Here is a 19758-nt window from a genome sequence, read left to right as displayed (position 1 = left end):
ATGAGGGCTGGAGCTGACCTGCTCTTTCCTCAGTCCTAATCATGACGTACAATCTGTCAGTCACACAGTAGCCACACCCTAGCACATCCTCATACTTTATAAGACTTGAAACTGGAGACCACAAACCCAGTAGGAACGTGTTTACTGAGCAAATAAATCAAGTGAGAAGTAAGGCCATTTTCACATAGACTTCAAAATCTACACCGTCCATCTGGGACGTGGGAGATTTCAATATCCATGTAGATGTAGGAAGTGACAGCCTTATTTCTGTGTTTCTTTCCTTACTAGACTCAATTGGCTTTTCACAGCATGTGAATGAACCAACTCACTGCTTTAATCATATCCTTGATCTAACATAGTGCATGGAAATCTACAAGTTAAGCATTCTCCCTCAAAATTCTGTTCTGACTGACCATTGCCATCAGAGAAAGAATTTATCATCTTTCCTACATCAGACAGTAAACTTCTACTGAATTCAGCTGCCCCTGAATCAACTGCAATGCCTATTGCACATCTGGAGTCATTCTCATCTCCGAATCGCTCACAGCTAGCTTCTACAGTTTCATCATCTAAACCATCAACCTGTCTATTAGACCTAGTACCAACTAGCCTCTTTAAAGAGATTTTTAATTTAATTGAGTCATTCATCCTAGACCTGATTAATTTGATGTTATCTTTGGGTTATGTACCTCAAACTCTTAAGACCGCAGTCATCAAACCACAACTTAAAAAGCCAAATCTTGATCCAGATGTGTTGGCTATTATAGACCCATAACAAACATTCCCTTCATTTCTAAGAATCATTGAAAAAGCAGTAGCAAAACAACATCTGCATCTGATTTGAAAACAATCTTTCATCATTGCTTTCAAAACAAGGTTTGAAGTTCTTCAGCTTGGACCCAGAGAGTATATCCACTTTTACATAAAATCAGTGCTGATGAGCATGTATAGAATGTGAGTTGTTGCATGGGAGTATTGTTGAGTGTTCCTGCAATTGTGCTTCTTGTTTACTTGAATTCAAAATAAAATGTTTATATCTATTGCAGCGTACTTTATATCAAGTCAACAGAAACAACATTCAATAAAGATATACTGAGAGAAAATCATTTCATTGTCTATATCGCATTTCACCCCTCCCCTTACAAAAAGTGATGTGTTGTTGTGGTATTGGTGTTGACAGGGTCTCACTCTGCTATCTCTCTCTGTTTCAATCTGTTTGGATGTCTGTGTGTGATGCTGCAGGCCTCTCAGGGGGAAGACGAAAATGATGAATGAAAGTGCTTCTTGTTGCTTGCTGTCCTGTGGATGGCACTAACATTAGAAAGCCTCCCCTCAGGCTCCACACTATTGCGTGTATTCCTCCTGCCATGTATCAGCCAAATAGCTGAGGAAGAAAGAGGGGATATGGTGATGTCATCATATTTCAAGTGGCTGTGTACAGTGGACCCCGTTCCCCTTCTTCCCAGGGGTGATGATAGAGGTTCATGTCTTTTAATGCCCCCTGCTGGCAGTCTACACACCCTGCCTGTTGAAAACTACAGCAATCATGCAGCCCAAGCGAGCTCTACCCCTCTCCGAATCTGATCCATGTAAACAAACATCCTCTTGGTAATTCAGTGAGGGTCTTGTTAGTGTTGTCGGATGAGAAATGAAAGGGCTTAAAGAGCATCCCTGAACATGAATAATTGAATGACCTTGAATATGTTTTCTTGTAGATTGTGGAGAAAAAATTACTTTCAAACAATTTGTGTTCACCCTCCTGTTCTCAACCTTTCCTCTTTTACAAATGAGCTTTGATGGAAGGTTTACTTTCCTTTATGCCCTTTTGTGTGGCCCTCACTCATTTGTGTGTGCCGTCCACTCCCTTCCTCCCTGCTTTTATATAGCACAGGGTTAGAGGCACTGTCTTTGGTAAACAAACAGAGAGATCTGTCTGCTGCATCATCCCCAAGGCTGAATGCTCTCAATGACTACTCCGAAGGACGATAACCTTAACCTAGATAACCACCCAACAAACATCATGTTCCCAAGGCTTACATTAGAATTTGTGAGGAAAGGGAGCATTTTACAATGATATTGAGCAATATATTGATGGAGCTGGGGTGTATTTGTATCTCAAATTAAAATAGCCAGATACCATAAGGGAGGGGGGGGGGGGGCACACACAGCAAATACAAATAAATGTTAGAAAACTCAGTAATACTTATTCACATGTAAATGATGATTTAGCAATGATTCAGCATCAGCCCCACTTTCTCCTCCAAAGGTGGTTTCTGCTGATTTCATCCATTGGTTTGTGAACTGCCATATGTTTATACCTTATGGGATCATCATTTAAAAAATTTATTATTAAATCATGGTGTCTTAAAGAAGACTTGAAACTAAAGAGCTCAGGCATTAATTCATAAAGAAAAAGTTCACTGAACTAGTATACTGAATAAGAAGTAGGACAATTTTCACATAAACTTCCAAACAATTCGATTTTTTATTTCATTTTAATTTTTTTACTGTTGTCCTGTTTTACAGTACTGTTTTACTGTTGTATGGTTTCACTTTCTTTTCAGAAAGCATGGATTTCATGAAAGGTTTAGTCCAGGACTTCTTTAAACCATGAAGTTGGAATGGCTTCCAATAGCTGAATAAATAGAGAATTGAAGACTAAAGCAGCAATAACCTATTGTATGAAGCAGACTCCAGAAGCACTTGATCCTACAATTTCCATCATGAAATTTAAGAGGAAAATCAACAAACAGTTAAAGATTCTACCCAATGGGGCCAGAAGCTGCAGCTAAGCTGCAACCCGAGTCACTTTCACCATTAAGCAGAAATCAAAAGCCTTTTACGGCTTTGAGTAATGACAGATGTTAGATTTCTTCTCTGACGCCTCATCAAAGGAGAAACAAGAGAGTTTCATTCTTAAATTCGTAAAACAACCCTCCTGATAATGAGGAAGTGCCAAACTGTCCGCTATTGTTTCCGCAAAATAAAAGAGTAATTTGCCTCTTTCTTTTATTTTTCTTTTCCAACTGATGCAGCAACCGTGACATGTGAACAGGTGGAGCCACTGGCCTGAGAGGAAGCTGAGAAATGGCATTCCTATCAATTAGCTCCACTTTGTCAGATGCACACTAAAAGAGAGGTAGAGATAGAGACAGGAAATGAATGGTAGATTGGAGAGTGTGTGTGCGTAACAACAGCCAGACAGTGACAACAGAGTTTTGAATGCATTGTCTCTTACTGGGAGTGTCCCTGTTTAGAAGACAGCATCCTACTTAGATATAGAACTGTCAGCATTATTGGCTTCACTTTTATCCTCTGTCTGCTGCTAAACTCAAACTTCACTTGAATTAAGTTTGCTACAGGCATAAAGTAAAAGGCTGTATCCAAAAGGCCCTACAGTGCACTAAATTTCCTTTCCACCATTTTATGTGTCTGCCATATGAGCATAAGGATAAAGCTGAGCATTTGACCTGGCAGTTGTGCTGTGTTGAACCGGACCGCTGTGCATGTGGTCAATAGACAGCTGAGCCCTGTGAACCAAAGCAGTTGATTTACCAGTCAGTCTACATTTGAATCCTCACCAGTGATCATGAGCTTAAGTGGTGAGTGAATGAAAGATTCTGTGAATACGTTTCTGCTGGAAGGTGGCAGACCTCACACACAGTGATCCAGAGACTAAAACAACTGCTCCTCACACTGACTGAATCGGGCATTCCATTATGATCTATTTCCCCACTTTCCATTAGACTTTTAGTACATTCAGGAGTCCCTGGATTAGACAGAGAACACAGAGAAGCAATTAACGTCATCTGATCTATGATTGTGTGGGTCTCCGCCAGGTACTCCAGTTTCCTCCCATCTTCCAAAGACATGTATGTTTGGGTTGATTGGTGACTCTAAATTGTCCGTAGGTCTGTGTGCGAGTGTGGACTGGTGACCTGTCCAGGGTGAACACTCAATGTAAACCCCCGCAACCAAGAAATGGAGAGGTAGGAAAAGATGAATGAAAATAGGGTATCCTCTACTGCCACCGACTGCTGATTAGTGGAATAGCAGGAAAGGGACACATTTTTGTATCATTCTTGTACATCACTATTCACACGAAGAGCGGAATCCACTCTGAGAAACATACTGCTACCTCTAGTAATCAAGTACCTTTCATTTTGAAGTACTTAAGTGAAGTTTGAATTTTTCACGGCACTGTTGCAAGAACACTAGAAATATCTGAATTCCCTCACTGACACCCTCATCCCTGAAGATATTGTTGACTTACCCTATGTTTGAAGACATTACTTAGTCCCATTATAGTTTCAATTATCTCATTAACAAGATTTCCCAATTTATGAGTCTAGTTGCCTTATTGTGAAGTTAAGGATGATTTTATTTAATCAGCTCTTTTATAGCAAGCTCAAATCAATCTGCTCAAAGTGATGGTTTCATGAAAGCTCTTGAATCAGAAAGGATCCACTATGGCAGCGACAGTTTAGTATGGTACTATAATCATGTACATTGAGAAATGTTTGAGTCAGAATTAGTAGAATTAGTAGAAAGTAGAAGTAGAAATACCTTATTCTTCCCAGGGTGAAATTTGGTGATAGTAGGACTTTAAATTTAATAGTAATAGCTTTCATATCTACGCAACAAAGAGGCAGCAAAAGTACTTTGCATTAACTGTAGCCTTTTTTCATAACATTATTTGATTAATGTCAAAAACCGTCGTCCTTGGTCACAAGTGTATCTTTCACCTTTACCTTCTGTTCAACCAAACCAGTATTTGTCGTCAAACGCTTCTCTAAATCTGATTGATCAGCTGGAAGAGGTGTTCTCCTTACCGACTCCTGATTGGCCCAATGCGCTCGCGGTAGCTAACATGGTTGTGTGTCCGTCAGCGTGTCTCCCAAGGAGTTTTTACCCGCACAGTTATCTGCAAAATGGCGAGCCTGTGTTCTCGGGCACTGAGACAGAGCTACTCTCTGGTAGCTTCATCTGCGTTAAAACGGTAAATAGCGCTTATTAATGAAACGCGCTTTTCGTGGAGACGCGGCGCTGTCGGTGGGCTGCTGCTAAACTGCTGTTCTTACACAACTGTGGCCGGCTAGCAACTTTAGCTTTCCTTACTGAACATGGTGCTAAGTGTTTACCGTTTTTTGATGGAGGTAGAGAGTCAAACGTAGCACGGAGCACAGAGACATGTTTCTGTGTAAAGGACACGACCCACATTAAAGCAGGTCTACTTCTGTCATCGTTAGCATGTTTGGGTAACAATGGAGTCTGAAGCTATAACGTGACATAACCTGGATGATGACAGTGTCAAGTTATGCGACGTTAAAATGCTCTTTTTTTAATCAACTTTTACATTGTCGGTTCGTCTGTAAAGTAACGACAGGCCGGATTCCATCTAAAGTTCAGCTGATTCGTCTTTTCCCATATTGTTGATGAACATGTTAATTTCTGATTTGACTACAATTGAATAATCCATGAATGGAGTTTGCCGTCACGTTGTGACATTATTCAGTTACTAGATCTGGATGATGATAAAAGTGTGCACATGTTGAAATAGATGAGAGATAATTAGCCTGTATTCAGTCTGTGAGTGAGCACCTAACATGACTGCTATAGAGTGGAGTTGTATAACATTGGTAGTCCTACTGGCAGCTGGACAGTTTGCAGTGTTTTAAAATAAGCTGTCTGATGCCATCTAGAAGATGGTATCAGACAGATTAGAAAGACTGGACAACCAAAGTACCCTGATGACTACAGAAAGTAACACATGTAGGTCATGTGTGAAGTCGTTTTGGGTTGAAAGCCAGTGAGTATCTCCCCACATGTGTATTCAAGATTGTGTTGATAGTAAATTCAATCGTGTTAATGCCTACTCCAGTTTTTGTTTTTTGTGGTCAATATTTACTTTTAGTCTGCAAGTTAATGCAATTTCACGAGTTTCGCGAGTTTCAATAAAGTTCAACTAAGCAAATATCATATTTTAACTAATGGATTCAAGGGCTGAACAATATGCAAAAACAAAAAAGTGTCTTGGTGAAAATGATTTGAAGTTCAGTGCATCTCTGTAGTACCGCAATTCATACTATGTTGTCATAGGGCAATTAATCAAAATGTAATTGTGCAGTATTGAAATTGCAAGAGCTTTTGTAGTGTAGTGTTGATGGGGAAAATCATATACTACATTCTACAAACAGTTTATTACCATTCTTATTTATTTATTTTTCAATTAAATCTATTGCAGTGTCTGCTAAAATAATCACTACAGCGCTAGTTATGACACATTTGCCTTTCTATTATCACATTAAAGCTTCTGTGGTTTTTTGTTTTGTTGTTTGGCAGTTGTTTAGCACTAATTATTCCAGCTACTTATATATGTTGGAAAGTGACTACAATCCAGCTTAGATATCATGCAGTGGTAAAAACAAACAAGTCAAGAAAAGGGTTCCATTGTATCACACACTATGACAGTAATTTAGCTGAAATCCTTACTTGAATACTTGAAAAATTAATGTTTGTTTGATCCTCCCACACAGAACGTCTTCACGGTTGTTATGTACAGCCACCCAGCAGAAGAATGGCCCACGGTCAGAGGAGGAGGTCGAGAAGCCGGAGCAGAGTGCAGCAGAGAAAGGGCTAATTGAGGAGAAGACCCAGCTGGAGGAGCAGCTCAAGGACATGACAGTAAGTCTGAGGTGGCTGCACACAGACTGAGGAGGCCCCTCCACCTGTTCTGAATGCAGACGCTCTGATAATAACATTATGGCAACAACACTCTGAATAATGTCCGTATATAGGTACTAATTGAAGGTCAGTGGTTAATTTCCTCGATTGTTTAAGCTTTTTCACAAGATTTGCCCCGTTTTATTATTGATGTGTGTGAGGAGTGCTATATAAATGGGTGTGTGACTGGGTGAATATAACTTTAGTTAAATCCATTAATAACTTCAACAGTCTTGCTGAGTTTATTTGTGAATAGAATTACCAGTTGAAACATTTCAGGTCTAGTTTATTACCACCTTAACAAATCATTTTTATTGATTATATTGCTTTTATTTTTACATATAGTTTCTGTTGCTCATCTTCTTATGATAACAATTGTTGATCTTGTTTCTATAGTGCTGATCTTTCTTCTGTGTTTCCAGGACAAGTACAAGCGAGCCTTAGCTGACACAGAGAACCTCAGAACGCGGAGTCAGAAGATGATAGAAGATGCTAAACTATACGGTGAATACTAATTTCTGTTTGCTTGCTCACAGCTAATAGCTAACTTTTCCACAGATTGCACCAACACAAGCCTTCAGTTTTCTGCACAAATAATTGTGTAGTTGCATATACCAACAACTAGGTGTCATAAAATGGAAACTCTAGCCTCATTTCTACATTGACAATCCTGTTTTCTCTTACTTTGCATCACCAGGGATTCAGGGCTTCTGTAAGGACCTGTTGGAGGTAGCTGACATCTTGGAGAAGGCTACAGAGAGCGTACCCAAGGAGGAGGTAACAACACAAAACCCTCACCTGAAGAACCTGTACGACGGCCTGGTGATGACAGAAGTCCAGATCCAGAAGGTTTTCATCAAGCACGGCCTTGTCAAGCTCAATCCAGATGGGCAGAAGTTTGACCCCTACGAGCATGAGGCCCTCTTCCATGCCCCTGTGGAGGGCAAGGAGCCCGGTACTGTCGCTGTAGTAACCAAAGTGGGCTACAAGCTCCATGGTCGCACCCTCAGGCCAGCGCTGGTAGGTGTGGCCAAAGCCCCGTAGATATGATGATGAAACTGTGACAAAGTGGGATTTTTTTTTTTTTTTTTTGTTGCCTGTGTGATGGGTGACCTCAGGCACAGTAGACTGGTCACAGCACTACGCCCACCCTGTTCCCATGTGTCACAAACCCCACCCCCACCCCCCACCCTGAGACATGGGAACCCAGCTAAACAAACTTTGTATCTGGACAATATTTTATGTGGTACAGGACAGTCCATACAGTAAAACTTCAGTTTGTCATCACACAAGTCATTTCAGGAATTTACTGTCAGTGTTCCTTTCTCCTCTGCTGTAAATCCTAACTGGAAGATGAGTGGCTATAGTATTTTTCACTGACTAAAATAAAGGTTTTCAATAATAATAATCATAATGTTTATAGGGTGAGAGCAGCTGTGACATCCATCCACAGAGTGAACAGTGGCTCTCAACTGCTTGGCATCATTCCAGACTTTTATTTAAAGCTCTAATAATCTTGAACTCCTCAATTGTTTATTATTGAGTTTCATTGATTTTTACTGAGGTGGGCTTTCCAAAGACATCTTCCTCAGGTTCACCTGGATCTGGTCTGAGTCCTCCTTCAGAGTAAAGACCCAGAGTATGGCTCTGTGGGGCTGAGTGGTGTAAGAGTAAAAACTATTGTGTATGTAAAACTGTTGGACTATTGGACTCACACCATCAAGATAAGATGACCTTTGAACTCTGAAAGGTTTGCTGGGTTAAATGTTTGTTGGAAATAAAATACATAAAAAGCTGGTTTCAATTGTTGTGAAGCAGTTCAATTTTAAATGTATGTAAAGGAAGATCTCCACACACCTCATCAATGTTACTGTCTAGCAGGTTAGAGGAAGTATCAGCTAGCAGTAACCAGTTTTCACTAGTACTGTCTATATACATGGTTGTGTTCTTCACATTTTTGCTACTATGTGTTCTATGTCACATAATCAAGGCTCAGTTAATTATTTTTTTTCTTGTTTGTATCTATCAATAATTATATTGTTTTGTGGAAGCTTTTTTTGACAAGCTCAGATACAGCCTACTTTGCTTTGCACATAGTTCAACTGGACAGCACAGTTGTACTTGAAGTCTAAAAGGTCTCGCATTCTACAAAGGTAGACATCTTTGTGGTCAGAGACTTTGGCAGAACATGGTTAGTAAATGCAGTATAATTGCGTATTATGTCAAATAAAAACTTTTATGTGTTTAAAGAGCAATGAAGGGCAAGAACTAAATGTGTCATTCTGCAGCTAGTATGTACATAAAAATTATAATAAATTACAAAGTCAATTACAACATGTCAGTCAGCCAATAAAAGAAAGCTAGAAATCATCAATCCAGTAAAACTTTGTTGGCTTTGGTCATTGCGGGATATTAAAATATATCCTTTTAATATGTAATTATTAAATTACTTTGTATTAAATGATTGATGAATAATTGTATTAAACTGCTATAGCAGTTTCCAGTGTTATTAATTACCTAGAAGTGCTTGTCAAAGGGGCAAAATCACATTTCTGCAAAACAACCAGACTCAAACAGGGAATTTAGGATGCAATATCTTGCTAAGGACACTTCAGGTAGACCAGAGGTATCAGGTATGGAACAACTGAATTAAGGTGGAGTACTAGCTCTAGGTCTGACCTCTTCCCCTTAAGTGTTTCAATATGAAAGAGGACACGGGAGTAAGTAGAATCGTAAAGTATTTGCACTTTTAATACATCTCCATACATTGTCATATGCGACAACAAAGTAACGAAACAGCGAAACAGCTCAACAGTATCAGACTGGTAACAAGATTAAAGACGGCTCAAAAGCATGCCATCACTCCCCAACGCTTCAAAAAATGATTCTTTGAAATCCAAAATCAGCTTTTTCTTTTTTTTTTTTTTATAACAAAAACTATAAAAATTTCCATGACACAAAATACTGTACATTTCACAGGTCAGTAATTATACTTTCTTTTTCCAAGGTATCTTACAAAATTATTCACATTTGGTGACATAAGGTAAGCAAACCACCCAGCCAGCCCTTTACAAAAAAAAAAACCCTTCCCCATGGGAACACAACATAATGGAATTGTCATTTTCTCTCGAAACATTTAAGCCAAAGCATAATGCTTTGGAACATTTGGTTGCACATGCAGAGAGACATTGCTGTCAATTTCAACCAAAGTCAGAGAAGGAAGCCAAAAAGGCAACATTAACACAGGGGAGAGACATCAAATAGCTTCATCTGACAGTCATGTCATTGCTGTTTGGGTTATTGACTGGAAATTAGCTTTGTTGCTCGAAAGCATTCTGATTCACATGGGATTTTGGCCCTTTAAATTGACCTCTGACCTAAACAATTACATGTTTTTATCACCCTTTGACATAAAAGGCCTGGTCTGATGTTCAATCGATAACCCAACTGCACAATGACTAACGCATCTAACTACAAAGATCAAAAGATGTAGCTGAAAGATATTCTTATTGGATTGGTCAGAAAACAGGCAGCCAATGGGCAGTGAGCCAATCCAGAGAGGCCTGAGAGAGGAGGTATAAAACTACACTGAGATGGTTTTTGGTTTTTCTTATAGATAAATCAAAGAAAAATATGTATGTTAAATATGGGACTTTTGACATGCAATAGTCTATAAACAAATCCATGTATTTGAACCATACAATTTGTATTCCAAATATTCAGTGTTTTTCCATTCTTTAGATAAATGGTGCTCTAAAGCATGAAACCAAGACACAAGAAGAATGTAAAGGATTTTTTTCTTCAACAAACAATAGCCTACCCTTTTAACATTTAGACTACTCCACACTGTGTGACGCTCAACCACAGGCACTGCACCGCTGTGAAGATGAGTCGTGCATATATACTTGCCTTTTTTTGAAAAGGCTTCTTAAACGTGTAGTAAATTTTTGGAGGACTATTTCCTGTGGTGAATTTTTATAAATTATAAAAAGGTATTTGGTCAACAGTGGAACTTTGAGGCACTGAGGAATTATATATATCAAACGTTCGATACAGACCAAAGTTGTTGGTGGTTGTTTTGGACGTTTTCATGGGATTTGTTGACAATAAAATACACAAAAATAACCTGTTTGTAGCACCACTCTGATGAAATATCTGATTTATGACAATAACTTGTGCCACAGTTTCTCCATACTCTCTGAGCAGACCCTCAAGTTCTGAAGTTCAACAGAAAAGAAGAGAGCACTCCTCTTCACCAAGCAATAAAAAGCCAAAGTAGCATTCAAAGGATAATGCCAACCACTGCAGATCTAATGCTGCTCATGACTTAAAAAAAAAAAACTAATAATAATAATAATAATAATAAATCCAACTACCAGAGAACAGGACGATATGACTCAGGCATGTATGCCAGCTCAGGTAACATCAACACGTTTACAGACTTTCTTTGCTGAGGCTCGCTCTTGGAAATAATTTCATTTACATTTAAATAGCACAGTGAGTAGCACAGAAAAAAAAAATGGCACATAGCAAGAGAGTGAGTCACCAGTCCTTCTGTTATGGTTCTGGTGCTATTATGGAGACTGACGACCAGCTCCAAAGGAGGAGGGCAGGTAACATCTGTTTGACATAAGATCTGGGCAGCTGTGTGCACAAATAGAGGGCAACCAGGGGGCCACTGTTACGTTTGAGGAACATTATTATAAGTGTACAGAGTACACACTTGACAAACCATAACCATCCTGAAATAGTTTTTAATCATCTAACTGTCATTGGTTAATGCCCTTAGATATCTTTACTTATATGGAATCCAGTGAAGAGTAGAACAATAAAGCCACACTATATTTCTGGAAAAGTTGTGTTTTTTGGGTGAAAAGCACAGAGTGGAGCCCCAAAATTTCATGGGACAAACTACAAGGCTGAAATAAAACACAGGATTTGGGAGACTGATAGGCTTCTTATTGTGAGTAAGAAGTTTACTGCTAAACTCCCAGTTGTTGCCAAAGTTTTGGTTATTTCACACATTTCTGGATTTCTGCTTTTAATCAGAGAATGGCTTCACACAGAGAAATGTGATGTCGTAAATATCAGTGTACCAATCTGGATTTGGCAACATCTTGTTCTCAAATTGACTATGGAGCAGTGTTTACTGCTGGATACTCAGTGTGAAAGCTTAAATGTTATAGAGGAAGTGGCTAATGCTGCTGTTGTATTAAACACAACTTGAATTAATATTGCTAATCTAATCAAGTCTTAAAAAGGACCTTATTCAGAAACAGTGTATACTGTCATCTGTCATCTGAACTTTGAACTTATTTCATGCTAACACTGCTTTTACATCATCTTAGTAGATCTTTGGCATTCCTTGTTATTTATTGTACACAAGAGGCCATGCTAATATATCTGTGATTGAAATTGGCAGACTTATTGATCCAGCACCATCTGGCATATTCAGATACAGGTAGCTGCAAATGGTCACACCAGAGAGACCCAGCTGCCTTTTTTCAACTCCTCACACCAAAGTTGGAAGCGTTTTTTAAAAAACATGAGTGAAAGTAGTGTGTCTTTCTGTTCAGACCAAGGACACACAACTGCAAGGGCTGATGGTGTGACGTGACGAACACAGTGGAGAGAGACTGAGCTGCTAGCTCAATCTGTGTAATCTGGTAGAAACAATCTCAGAGTTGTTGCTCCAGTTAAGATGTCAGAGTGAGCCAGTTAGAGAAGGGATTTTTTTTTTTTTTTTTTTTTTTTAGAGCTCTTGCTCAGTGTATCCGCTGTGTTTCTGAACAGCTAGTGGACCTTTTTATAATGTGTGTGCTCTCAACGACATTACAGCAGGATAAGGAGTGAAAATTTGCAGGTTTTCTGAATATATGAGCCAACTGGAGCTGGAGTGGATAAACACATTTGACCTCGGTCTGAAAAAGGCTCTTGTTCTTGGTGCGTATTTTTTTTTTTGTTTGTTAGTTTTTTTGTTTGTTTTTTTTGACCAGTGGCAAGGGGAAAAGGAAAATAAATAAAGGCCTTTCAATATTAGAACTTTAAATATCAACTTCATTCTTGACTGGTAGCAACAAAGATAACAATGATGGGTAAGGTTTGAGAGAAAGCCATCTGCAACAGTGACTATTTGCATCTATCAGAGCCACAACTGTTAATATCCAGTATAATTTTTCCATAGACGTTTTCAGTGAACCTGTTGAAATATTGATACAGTATGTCTGAAACTTATATTCTATTATATCTTGGATTGCATTTCCATTGCTATTATGTAGCAATATAGACACAAAGTACTGGGAGTCCTTTTCCACCCATCCTTTTCCAGGTGCAAAAATATAGACTTGGTTTTGTTCCGAACCCCGGTATGAAAATATACTTTTTTTTTTTTCAGTGGGGCATCCTCTTTCTTTCTAATGTACATATTCACAAGGTCACCTCTGATGGTGAAAGCCAGTAATCTTCTGCTGCTTCCAGCTTGTAGCAAGATCCACTATCAGCTATCAGTACTTCCTGATGAGTTATCCTGGTCTTGGCATCGCTAAGAGGTGTCTCTGGATATCCAGCCACTTTCTGTAAGGAAGGTGAGAATGCGCTTCTTGAGGACCTTGTCCAGATAGCTGGGCAGTCGGCTCTTAGCTGGGATGCCTTGCCTTTTTTGGAGGTGATCTTTGATGATGATGGTTTTGACAGTCAGGTATCGAGCCGGGCTGAGGTTGAGAGAGTTGCACAGTACCTTCTCCCTGTCTGACAGAAGTTCAAACCCGGTCAGGTTCTCAATGGCAGCAAACTCACCATCTTTACCCTCTTCTTTGATCCCACCTCCTACCCCTAACCCTCCAGCGATGCCTCCTCCTCCTCCACCCCCACCCCCAAGTCCCAATCCAGAGCCAAGTCCACCCCCTCCGCTGCTGCCTCGCTTGGAGGTGACCACACTTTTGTTCTCTTTGCGTTTTTCCCGTTTATGGCGTGCTGCTTCATATTCAGCGGACTCTTCGAGGCGAGTGATGCCATTGCGTCGGTAACGCTGTAGCTCACGCACCTTGGCCCTGAGAACACGCTCTTTATGTATGTTCTCAAAGAAGTCTTCAAACTCTCGATGAGCCATGAACTGGCAGAGTACACGCAGCCGGACCCTCTGCTCCTTCTCCTCCTTGGTGATCTTTCTTTTGGGTGTACTTGGAACAGAACCAGATGCTGCTGCTGTCGTGGATCCTGATCCTATTGCGCCACCACCAGCTCCCACCCCGACCACGCCACCAACAGTGCCTATGACTCCCAGGGTTCCTGGTTTCTCCTTCTCCTTGTCCTTCTTGTCTCGTCCCAGAAACACAGGAACTAGGTTGTAGTCTCTGGCAATGTTTTTACGTCTCTGGCGTTCCCGGAGCTTGCGCACATACATGTCCACATGGGCACGCTTCATCTCTATCTCCACATCCTCATCATCGTAGTTCACAGATAGCCCACTAATAAGCTTCTCCGCATCCTGGTCATATTCAATCTCATAGTCATCGCGTAGCGGCATGTAGCCCAGCTGCTGCTGCTCAGCTAGGCTGATGTCCAGCGGTGGGAGAGGGGTGGTGAGGCTGGGGGACAGAGGCCCCCCACTTGGGCAGGTGTGGTCAGTTACCCGGTTGGGAATGCTGTCAGGAATGCAGGCCTTACCCAGGTTGCCATGGATGTACATGGTGACATAATGCTCCATGACTTCCTGAGGAGTACGAGATGCTCCAACGTGAGCAGCCATGTCCTCCTGAAAGACATAAACAGGAAGTTTTTGCTAATGAGGATCATGCAAGAAACTTAATAGTCCTCTACTCAAACTATATAGTATAATCACTATTCACCAGGTTGATTAGCTTATTAAATTATATGGAGTATAAACCAGAGTCCAGCTGAAATAAACTGACAAAGAAAAACATTTGGCAATACAGAAATGTAAATGACCTAATTTCTTCTATAAAAATACCAAACAGTCTGACTTCCTTTTATTAATTGTATTCCTTTGCATCCCCCGGGGCTCTGAGAAACTCAACAGTATCACTACTTTCATATGCTAACACAAAAACATATTGACCCATCAACCTATATGGAAGTTAAATAATACATATCCAGCTCTTCAATGGTATACCATTGGAACTAAAGGGTCTATTTCAGTTAAACTTAAAAACATTTTCTGTATTTTTAACATCCTTGTCTGTTTAAGGTACATTGCTTCAGCTTTAATACTTGACAGGCAAGTTAGCAAACATCAGATTTTTATATTAGCTGAGACTAAAACCACACTGAAGATGTGGAGCCGAGACGATGGAGGGATGGGGGGGCTCCATGACCCATCCCAGTACTTAGATGTAGCTTTAAAGTAATTCAACCAAATGATGAATAGGTTTAGCTGAGTTTTGAGGTGAATATGTTTTACAAGCTACATATATGTTTCCCCCTGGAGTAGCGTTGATCATTTACGAGACTCCTGCTGCTGTATATTTTTTATGATAAAGTAGGTATTATAATCGCAAAAGGTAACGTTGGAAATGACTTATAAGAACCCGTTGTTCCGTGACAGAGGAACATATTCCCTATGATATATCGATAAATAAAATCACACAAGTATTTCATGGCCAATCGTCCTACTTTAACGACGGTGCGAAAATAATTATCTGTATTTCCCCTCCCAACTGTCATTTAAGTTGTCGGAGCTTTCTGGCTATGCTTGCTGACTTTTACTCCTGACATCTTCAAAACATTTTGCTTGAACTCGCGTACAAATGATGTGTCATGTGCAGATTAAAGAATTGAAGGAAGTTACGCTGGTTTACCCAGTTTCCAAATCCATATTGCTCGATGGCATCGAGGAGCGACTGCTCTTCCCTGCTAGTCCATCCTCCCTCTGCCTCGGGACCCCAGAGAGAGAACCGACCGCCGTCGACTTGCTGGTAGCCGTGCCATCTCCGGTGATTACCGATTTCTGCGCCCGCGGAGAAGCATTCCGGGCACAGCTCAATATCGGGGCAGTCCGTGCAGCGAAGCCGCAGGTTCGTGACATCTGCGAGGCAGTTAACGCAGTACTTCTTCCCCAGCTCGGCCATGTTGCCTCGCTCCTGCTTCTTGTTGTTGGAGGCAGAAGTGCGCCTGCGCACAGCGAGCCCTCGCAGTGCGAGGCTACTGAGTGGCTCCTGTTTAATATTAATGAGCTTGGGGCAGAACGCTTCTGATTGGTTCCCCCTGTCCCAGTCTCCAAGACAACAGAAACAAAACGAATCGTTTCATCGACTCCAGACGCGCACGAGCTGTGTACCTACAGACAAACTGCTTTTGTTTTTGTTTTTTTATACATATATTATACATACATATATATATAAGACAAAATGGATGAAGAGGCAGAGTATGACGAAAATGAGGTGAGCAAGGAGACAGAAGATTCCTGCAATCATGGGATCAATTCTTTCATTCGTGTCAATGGAAGTGAGGTGGGTGCCTCAAACCACGAGGAAAAAAACTCAGTGAACGTGAAAGCTACTGAGGGGTGGCCTGTTGAAGCAGCCACTTCTGAGACAGAAGACAAAGGTGGACATGAGCTCCCTGGGGACATTACCACAAGCAAAGACCTGGATGTGGCAGCAAATGACCAGCCAATGTCCCATGAGGAGAGTGTTGTGTTTGAAATCGACAGCAATGATTATAATAATGGTGATGATGATGATGATGATGGTGGTGGTGCTGGAGCTCCCAGACTGTATCTTAAGACCCCAGACGGAGAGAGAACCTCCAGGCCCACACAGGATGAGGAAGAGGAGGTTGTCGGAGCGGAGTTGACTGCTGCTTCTGCAGGAAACATCACCTGCAAGGAGTGCACCCTGGTCCTTCGTGAGCTGTGTGAGCAGAGCAGTAAAACCAGTCAACATGGCCGCCTGCTGCAGGCAAGCCTGGCAGAGTACCTGAGAAAGAAGCCCGGGGATGATGCCCAGCTGGAGGAGGAGATGCAAAGGCTGCTGCACAAGTATGAGAAGTGCATGAACACCCTGACTGAGCTGAAGCAGCAGATCGCTGCTGACTCAGAGGCAGCACAGCAGCAGGAAGATGAGCTGAGGTTACTGTCCCAAGATAGTGTGGAAAAGGTTGGTCGTGTTCTGAAGATTTGCTGACCGATTTCCCAGTATTCAGGAACAGGAGAAGCCAGATGGTCTTCTTCTGTTTTTATCTGAGGATCAGTCACTGTTTATACAGCTGAATGATGCACAGGAGATCACACACTTTTCTCTTTTTTGCTTATTGAATAAAAAGCTAAACTGAATGGCCATTCTGTAGATGTTGAACTGATATAATTGGCAACAAAACTGGCAGCATTTTGAGGAAAGTCTGATAAATGCCCCTGAGGTGATGGCACTTGAGTTCAGTTGGGGCTGAAGGTGGAGATGAGATGTTGGGTTAGAAACCACTGAGTTGACCTGACTTTTATAGCCTGCTCTGTATCTGTACTTGAAGCTTAAGGCCCAGGGCTACATTAGTCACTACCAACACAACACGTCTTAATCTCTTGGCTCTTTTTTGTAAAGATCCTGCTGTTAAATAGGCCCTTCAATATGCCAGCTCTGCTTAATTAGACTAAACTAAACAACATCGGCAACAATGATGCTCCAGGGTGGGATTTTAAAGCATCTGGACTTATCCTACTGTGTTGCTCTCTCAGACATCAGTCAGTATTTCCACTGACCTCCTTATTGCCCCAATAATTTGCAACCAAATAAATCCAAAGTTATGCAAAATAGGAATAGTGGAACATGTATCACCATATTTGGAACTACCCAAAGTGACAGTTTTTTTTGTGGAATGTATCTGACATGTACTTGTATATGCCACCAGGGGGCAATGAAGCTGTCTTCTTGAGCAGGTTGTATAAAAAGGGTTTGCGATTTCACTCCCAACAGGAAGTTGCATTGTTCATGCAAGGTTTTCTCAAGGAAGCAGAACGTGCAATAAAGCAGATGATTTCTGTGGTTCTGCATAGGTTCTTTTTTTTAAGTGCTTTACACAATTAACACCGCCAGTAGGTGTGGCGTTAGATTGTAAGTATTGCAGCCCAGAACAAATGTTTTATGATAATATGTATTTTCAGCAAGATGTTATGGAGCAGCGAAATGCAAAAAACCAATCAGTCACAACAATTAGGCCATGCCTGCACAGCTGTGAAAAACTAAGACAATGCTGTCATTCAGGCAGCTAGCAACTGCAACATTTGCTCAAACAAATTCAAAATAACTTAACATTATCACGACAGCTCTCATGGCATGTCGTGTCATGTAGCCAGCCATTCATTTATTAATGAAGGTGAAGAAAAAGACAGTTCAGATTCAAGTTAGAGCAACATACAAGACTGCTTCAAAACTGTATCTGTTCCACAGTCAGAATGGAAAGAAATGCAGCCCTGAACGAAAGACAGAAACACACAGAAAGGGCCAATAAAAATGCTAAAAACTCTTCAGGATGTTTTTCTGATCCATTAATTGCCAACAGTGTGTATGATATAACATGGAGGGATTCACACGCACTAACATGCAGGCAGTGCCAGATCATCCACCACCAAAAAAGAGGAACAAAAAAGCACTAAGACACAAAAAAGAAGCTGTGACTTAAAAAATTTCACTGAATTACAGCCATTATTAACATTTCAAAATGAGATTTCCAGGGCTTTATATTGTGTCCTATCTGTGCAGGAAAAAGGAGTACAAAGGGTCTATACATGGTGCTATCCAGTGGGCTTGGTTAATGTGACATGCATACTGAAATGTTCAGACACAAGGAAAGGAACAAGAAAAAACATAGAAAATCAGCAAGGTGGAAGCTCAGTCCAGGAAAATCTAGTAACAAGGTTTACTGGGGATAAAGACTTCGACATCAGTGAAGCGCAGGTTTGGTCTAGACCTGCTCTATAGCTAAGTGCCTTGATGTAACTTTCTCGTGATTTGGCACTATTTAATTAAATCTGATTTGAATTGATTTTGATTTTGATTTGACATGGAATACTCTTCTAAATATGACTTTGGGGAGGTATTGTATGTGTATTGTATTAGCCAGCAGATAGTTACCATCCAAAACATGATGTCCAGTGTGTCCTGATTGTGTGTGCAGTGATTAGCTGATAAGTGGTCAACGCTCGCTTTTCTGGGCCCTCAGGTGGAGGATGAATGGCAGGAGCTGCTGGCACTGAAGCAGCACACGGCTGTGATGGCGCTGACCCAACGTCTGGGCAAACAAGCCGCTCAGGCCAAAGTGGAGTCGGCTCTAGTGGCTGAGCAGCTTCGGCAGGATGAGCTTGTCAAACTCCGCCTTCAGCACATCAAGTTGAAGATCAAGATTGAAGGGCTTGAAGCAGAGCTCAGGGAAAGGGAAGAGGACCGCAGGGACCCCCTCCAGCTGCAGTTCCAACAACTGCAGGCTATGAGGCTGGAGCAGAGGAAACTCTTCGAGAAGCAAAGTGAGGAATCATCAAAGCTGCAGACCAAGATAGTCAGCGGCTTGGAGGTAAGTGAAGGGAATCAACAGACAGTGTCACAGTCATTTCTTCAGTTGCTTTGTGAATTCCATTTCAAAATAATAGTGTTGTTCTGCTGTGTCAGCTCTTGTCAAACATCAAGGAGAAGCTCTTCTGGGACCAGATGGAGGTTCAATGCAAGCGAGAGCAGCTGGCTGAAGTGGAGGCCACAGTGGCAAGGAAGAGAGACCTCCTGACCAGGACCAAGCAGGCCTGGAACCGCCTGCAGAAGGACAACCTGAGGTTGAAGGAGTGTCGGGGGCTACTGGGGAACAGGGTTTTGCTGCAAGACTTTGAAAAAACTGTGGATGCCTCTGACCACTTGGAGGAAGAAATGGAGAATCTGAAGTCCTGGAAAGCTGAAATTACCCTGAAATTTTTACACTAACAAATACATCTGCCTTTTCCTGAGAAACAATGACTCCAACAGTTGGTTCCTTTGTGGCCCAACCTCTCCCAAGTTTCATTGCCGCCAGTGATGAAAGTGAAATGGCAGTAAAAGAGAT

At 41.2% G+C, this 19758-nt stretch overlaps 3 protein-coding genes across 4 annotated transcripts; 2 read left to right on the top strand and 1 right to left on the bottom strand.

Moving 5' to 3' along the window:
• The first annotated feature begins 4879 nt into the window (after positions 1–4879).
• grpel1 (GrpE-like 1, mitochondrial) lies at positions 4880–9222 on the top strand. The gene is made up of 4 exons (XM_029526691.1): positions 4880–4999; positions 6537–6684; positions 7146–7227; positions 7421–9222. The coding sequence occupies exons 1-4, from the start codon at positions 4932–4934 to the stop codon at positions 7765–7767; spliced, it is 645 nt and encodes a 214-aa protein (XP_029382551.1). The 5' UTR covers positions 4880–4931; the 3' UTR covers positions 7768–9222.
• A 3215-nt stretch (positions 9223–12437) lies between these two features.
• Positions 12438–15845, bottom strand: tada2b (transcriptional adaptor 2B). Of its 2 annotated transcripts, XM_029526690.1 has the most exons (4): positions 15540–15845; positions 14020–14476; positions 13633–13899; positions 12438–13533 (listed from the first exon to the last, which is right to left on the bottom strand). In XM_029526690.1, the coding sequence occupies exons 1-4, from the start codon at positions 15807–15809 to the stop codon at positions 13265–13267; spliced, it is 1263 nt and encodes a 420-aa protein (XP_029382550.1). In that variant the 5' UTR covers positions 15810–15845; the 3' UTR covers positions 12438–13264. The 2 variants fall into 2 exon arrangements, with proteins under 2 accessions (XP_029382550.1, XP_029382549.1); XM_029526689.1 differs by having other exon boundaries at positions 12438–14476.
• Positions 15846–16018: 173 nt separating this feature from the next.
• On the top strand, positions 16019–19758 carry cfap184 (cilia and flagella associated protein 184). Its single transcript, XM_029526743.1, has 3 exons — positions 16019–16838; positions 18895–19242; positions 19338–19758. The coding sequence occupies exons 1-3, from the start codon at positions 16089–16091 to the stop codon at positions 19638–19640; spliced, it is 1401 nt and encodes a 466-aa protein (XP_029382603.1). The 5' UTR covers positions 16019–16088; the 3' UTR covers positions 19641–19758.

The sequence above is a fragment of the Echeneis naucrates genome, chromosome 18 (genome assembly GCF_900963305.1).
Source record: "Echeneis naucrates chromosome 18, fEcheNa1.1, whole genome shotgun sequence".
In the NCBI taxonomy this organism is placed as follows: Eukaryota; Metazoa; Chordata; class Actinopteri; order Carangiformes; family Echeneidae; genus Echeneis; species Echeneis naucrates.
Note: the sequence above shows the minus strand (reverse complement) of the source record. Positions and strands in the feature narration are given on the sequence as shown.

Bases quoted from the DNA above. Each gene is read 5' to 3' on its own strand.
- grpel1 (XM_029526691.1), top strand. From the start codon at position 4,932: ATGGCGAGCCTGTGTTCTCGGGCACTGAGACAGAGCTACTCTCTGGTA. The intron at 5,000-6,536 runs GTAAATAGCGCT...CCTCCCACACAG, and splicing joins GCTTCATCTGCGTTAAAACG to AACGTCTTCACGGTTGTTAT. The intron at 6,685-7,145 runs GTAAGTCTGAGG...CTGTGTTTCCAG, and splicing joins AGCAGCTCAAGGACATGACA to GACAAGTACAAGCGAGCCTT.
- tada2b (XM_029526689.1), bottom strand. From the start codon at position 15,809: ATGGCCGAGCTGGGGAAGAAGTACTGCGTTAACTGCCTCGCAGATGTC. The intron at 14,477-15,539 runs GTAAACCAGCGT...TATGTCTTTCAG, and splicing joins AATATGGATTTGGAAACTGG to GAGGACATGGCTGCTCACGT.
- cfap184 (XM_029526743.1), top strand. From the start codon at position 16,089: ATGGATGAAGAGGCAGAGTATGACGAAAATGAGGTGAGCAAGGAGACA. The intron at 16,839-18,894 runs GTTGGTCGTGTT...CTGGGCCCTCAG, and splicing joins CCCAAGATAGTGTGGAAAAG to GTGGAGGATGAATGGCAGGA. The intron at 19,243-19,337 runs GTAAGTGAAGGG...CTGCTGTGTCAG, and splicing joins AGATAGTCAGCGGCTTGGAG to CTCTTGTCAAACATCAAGGA.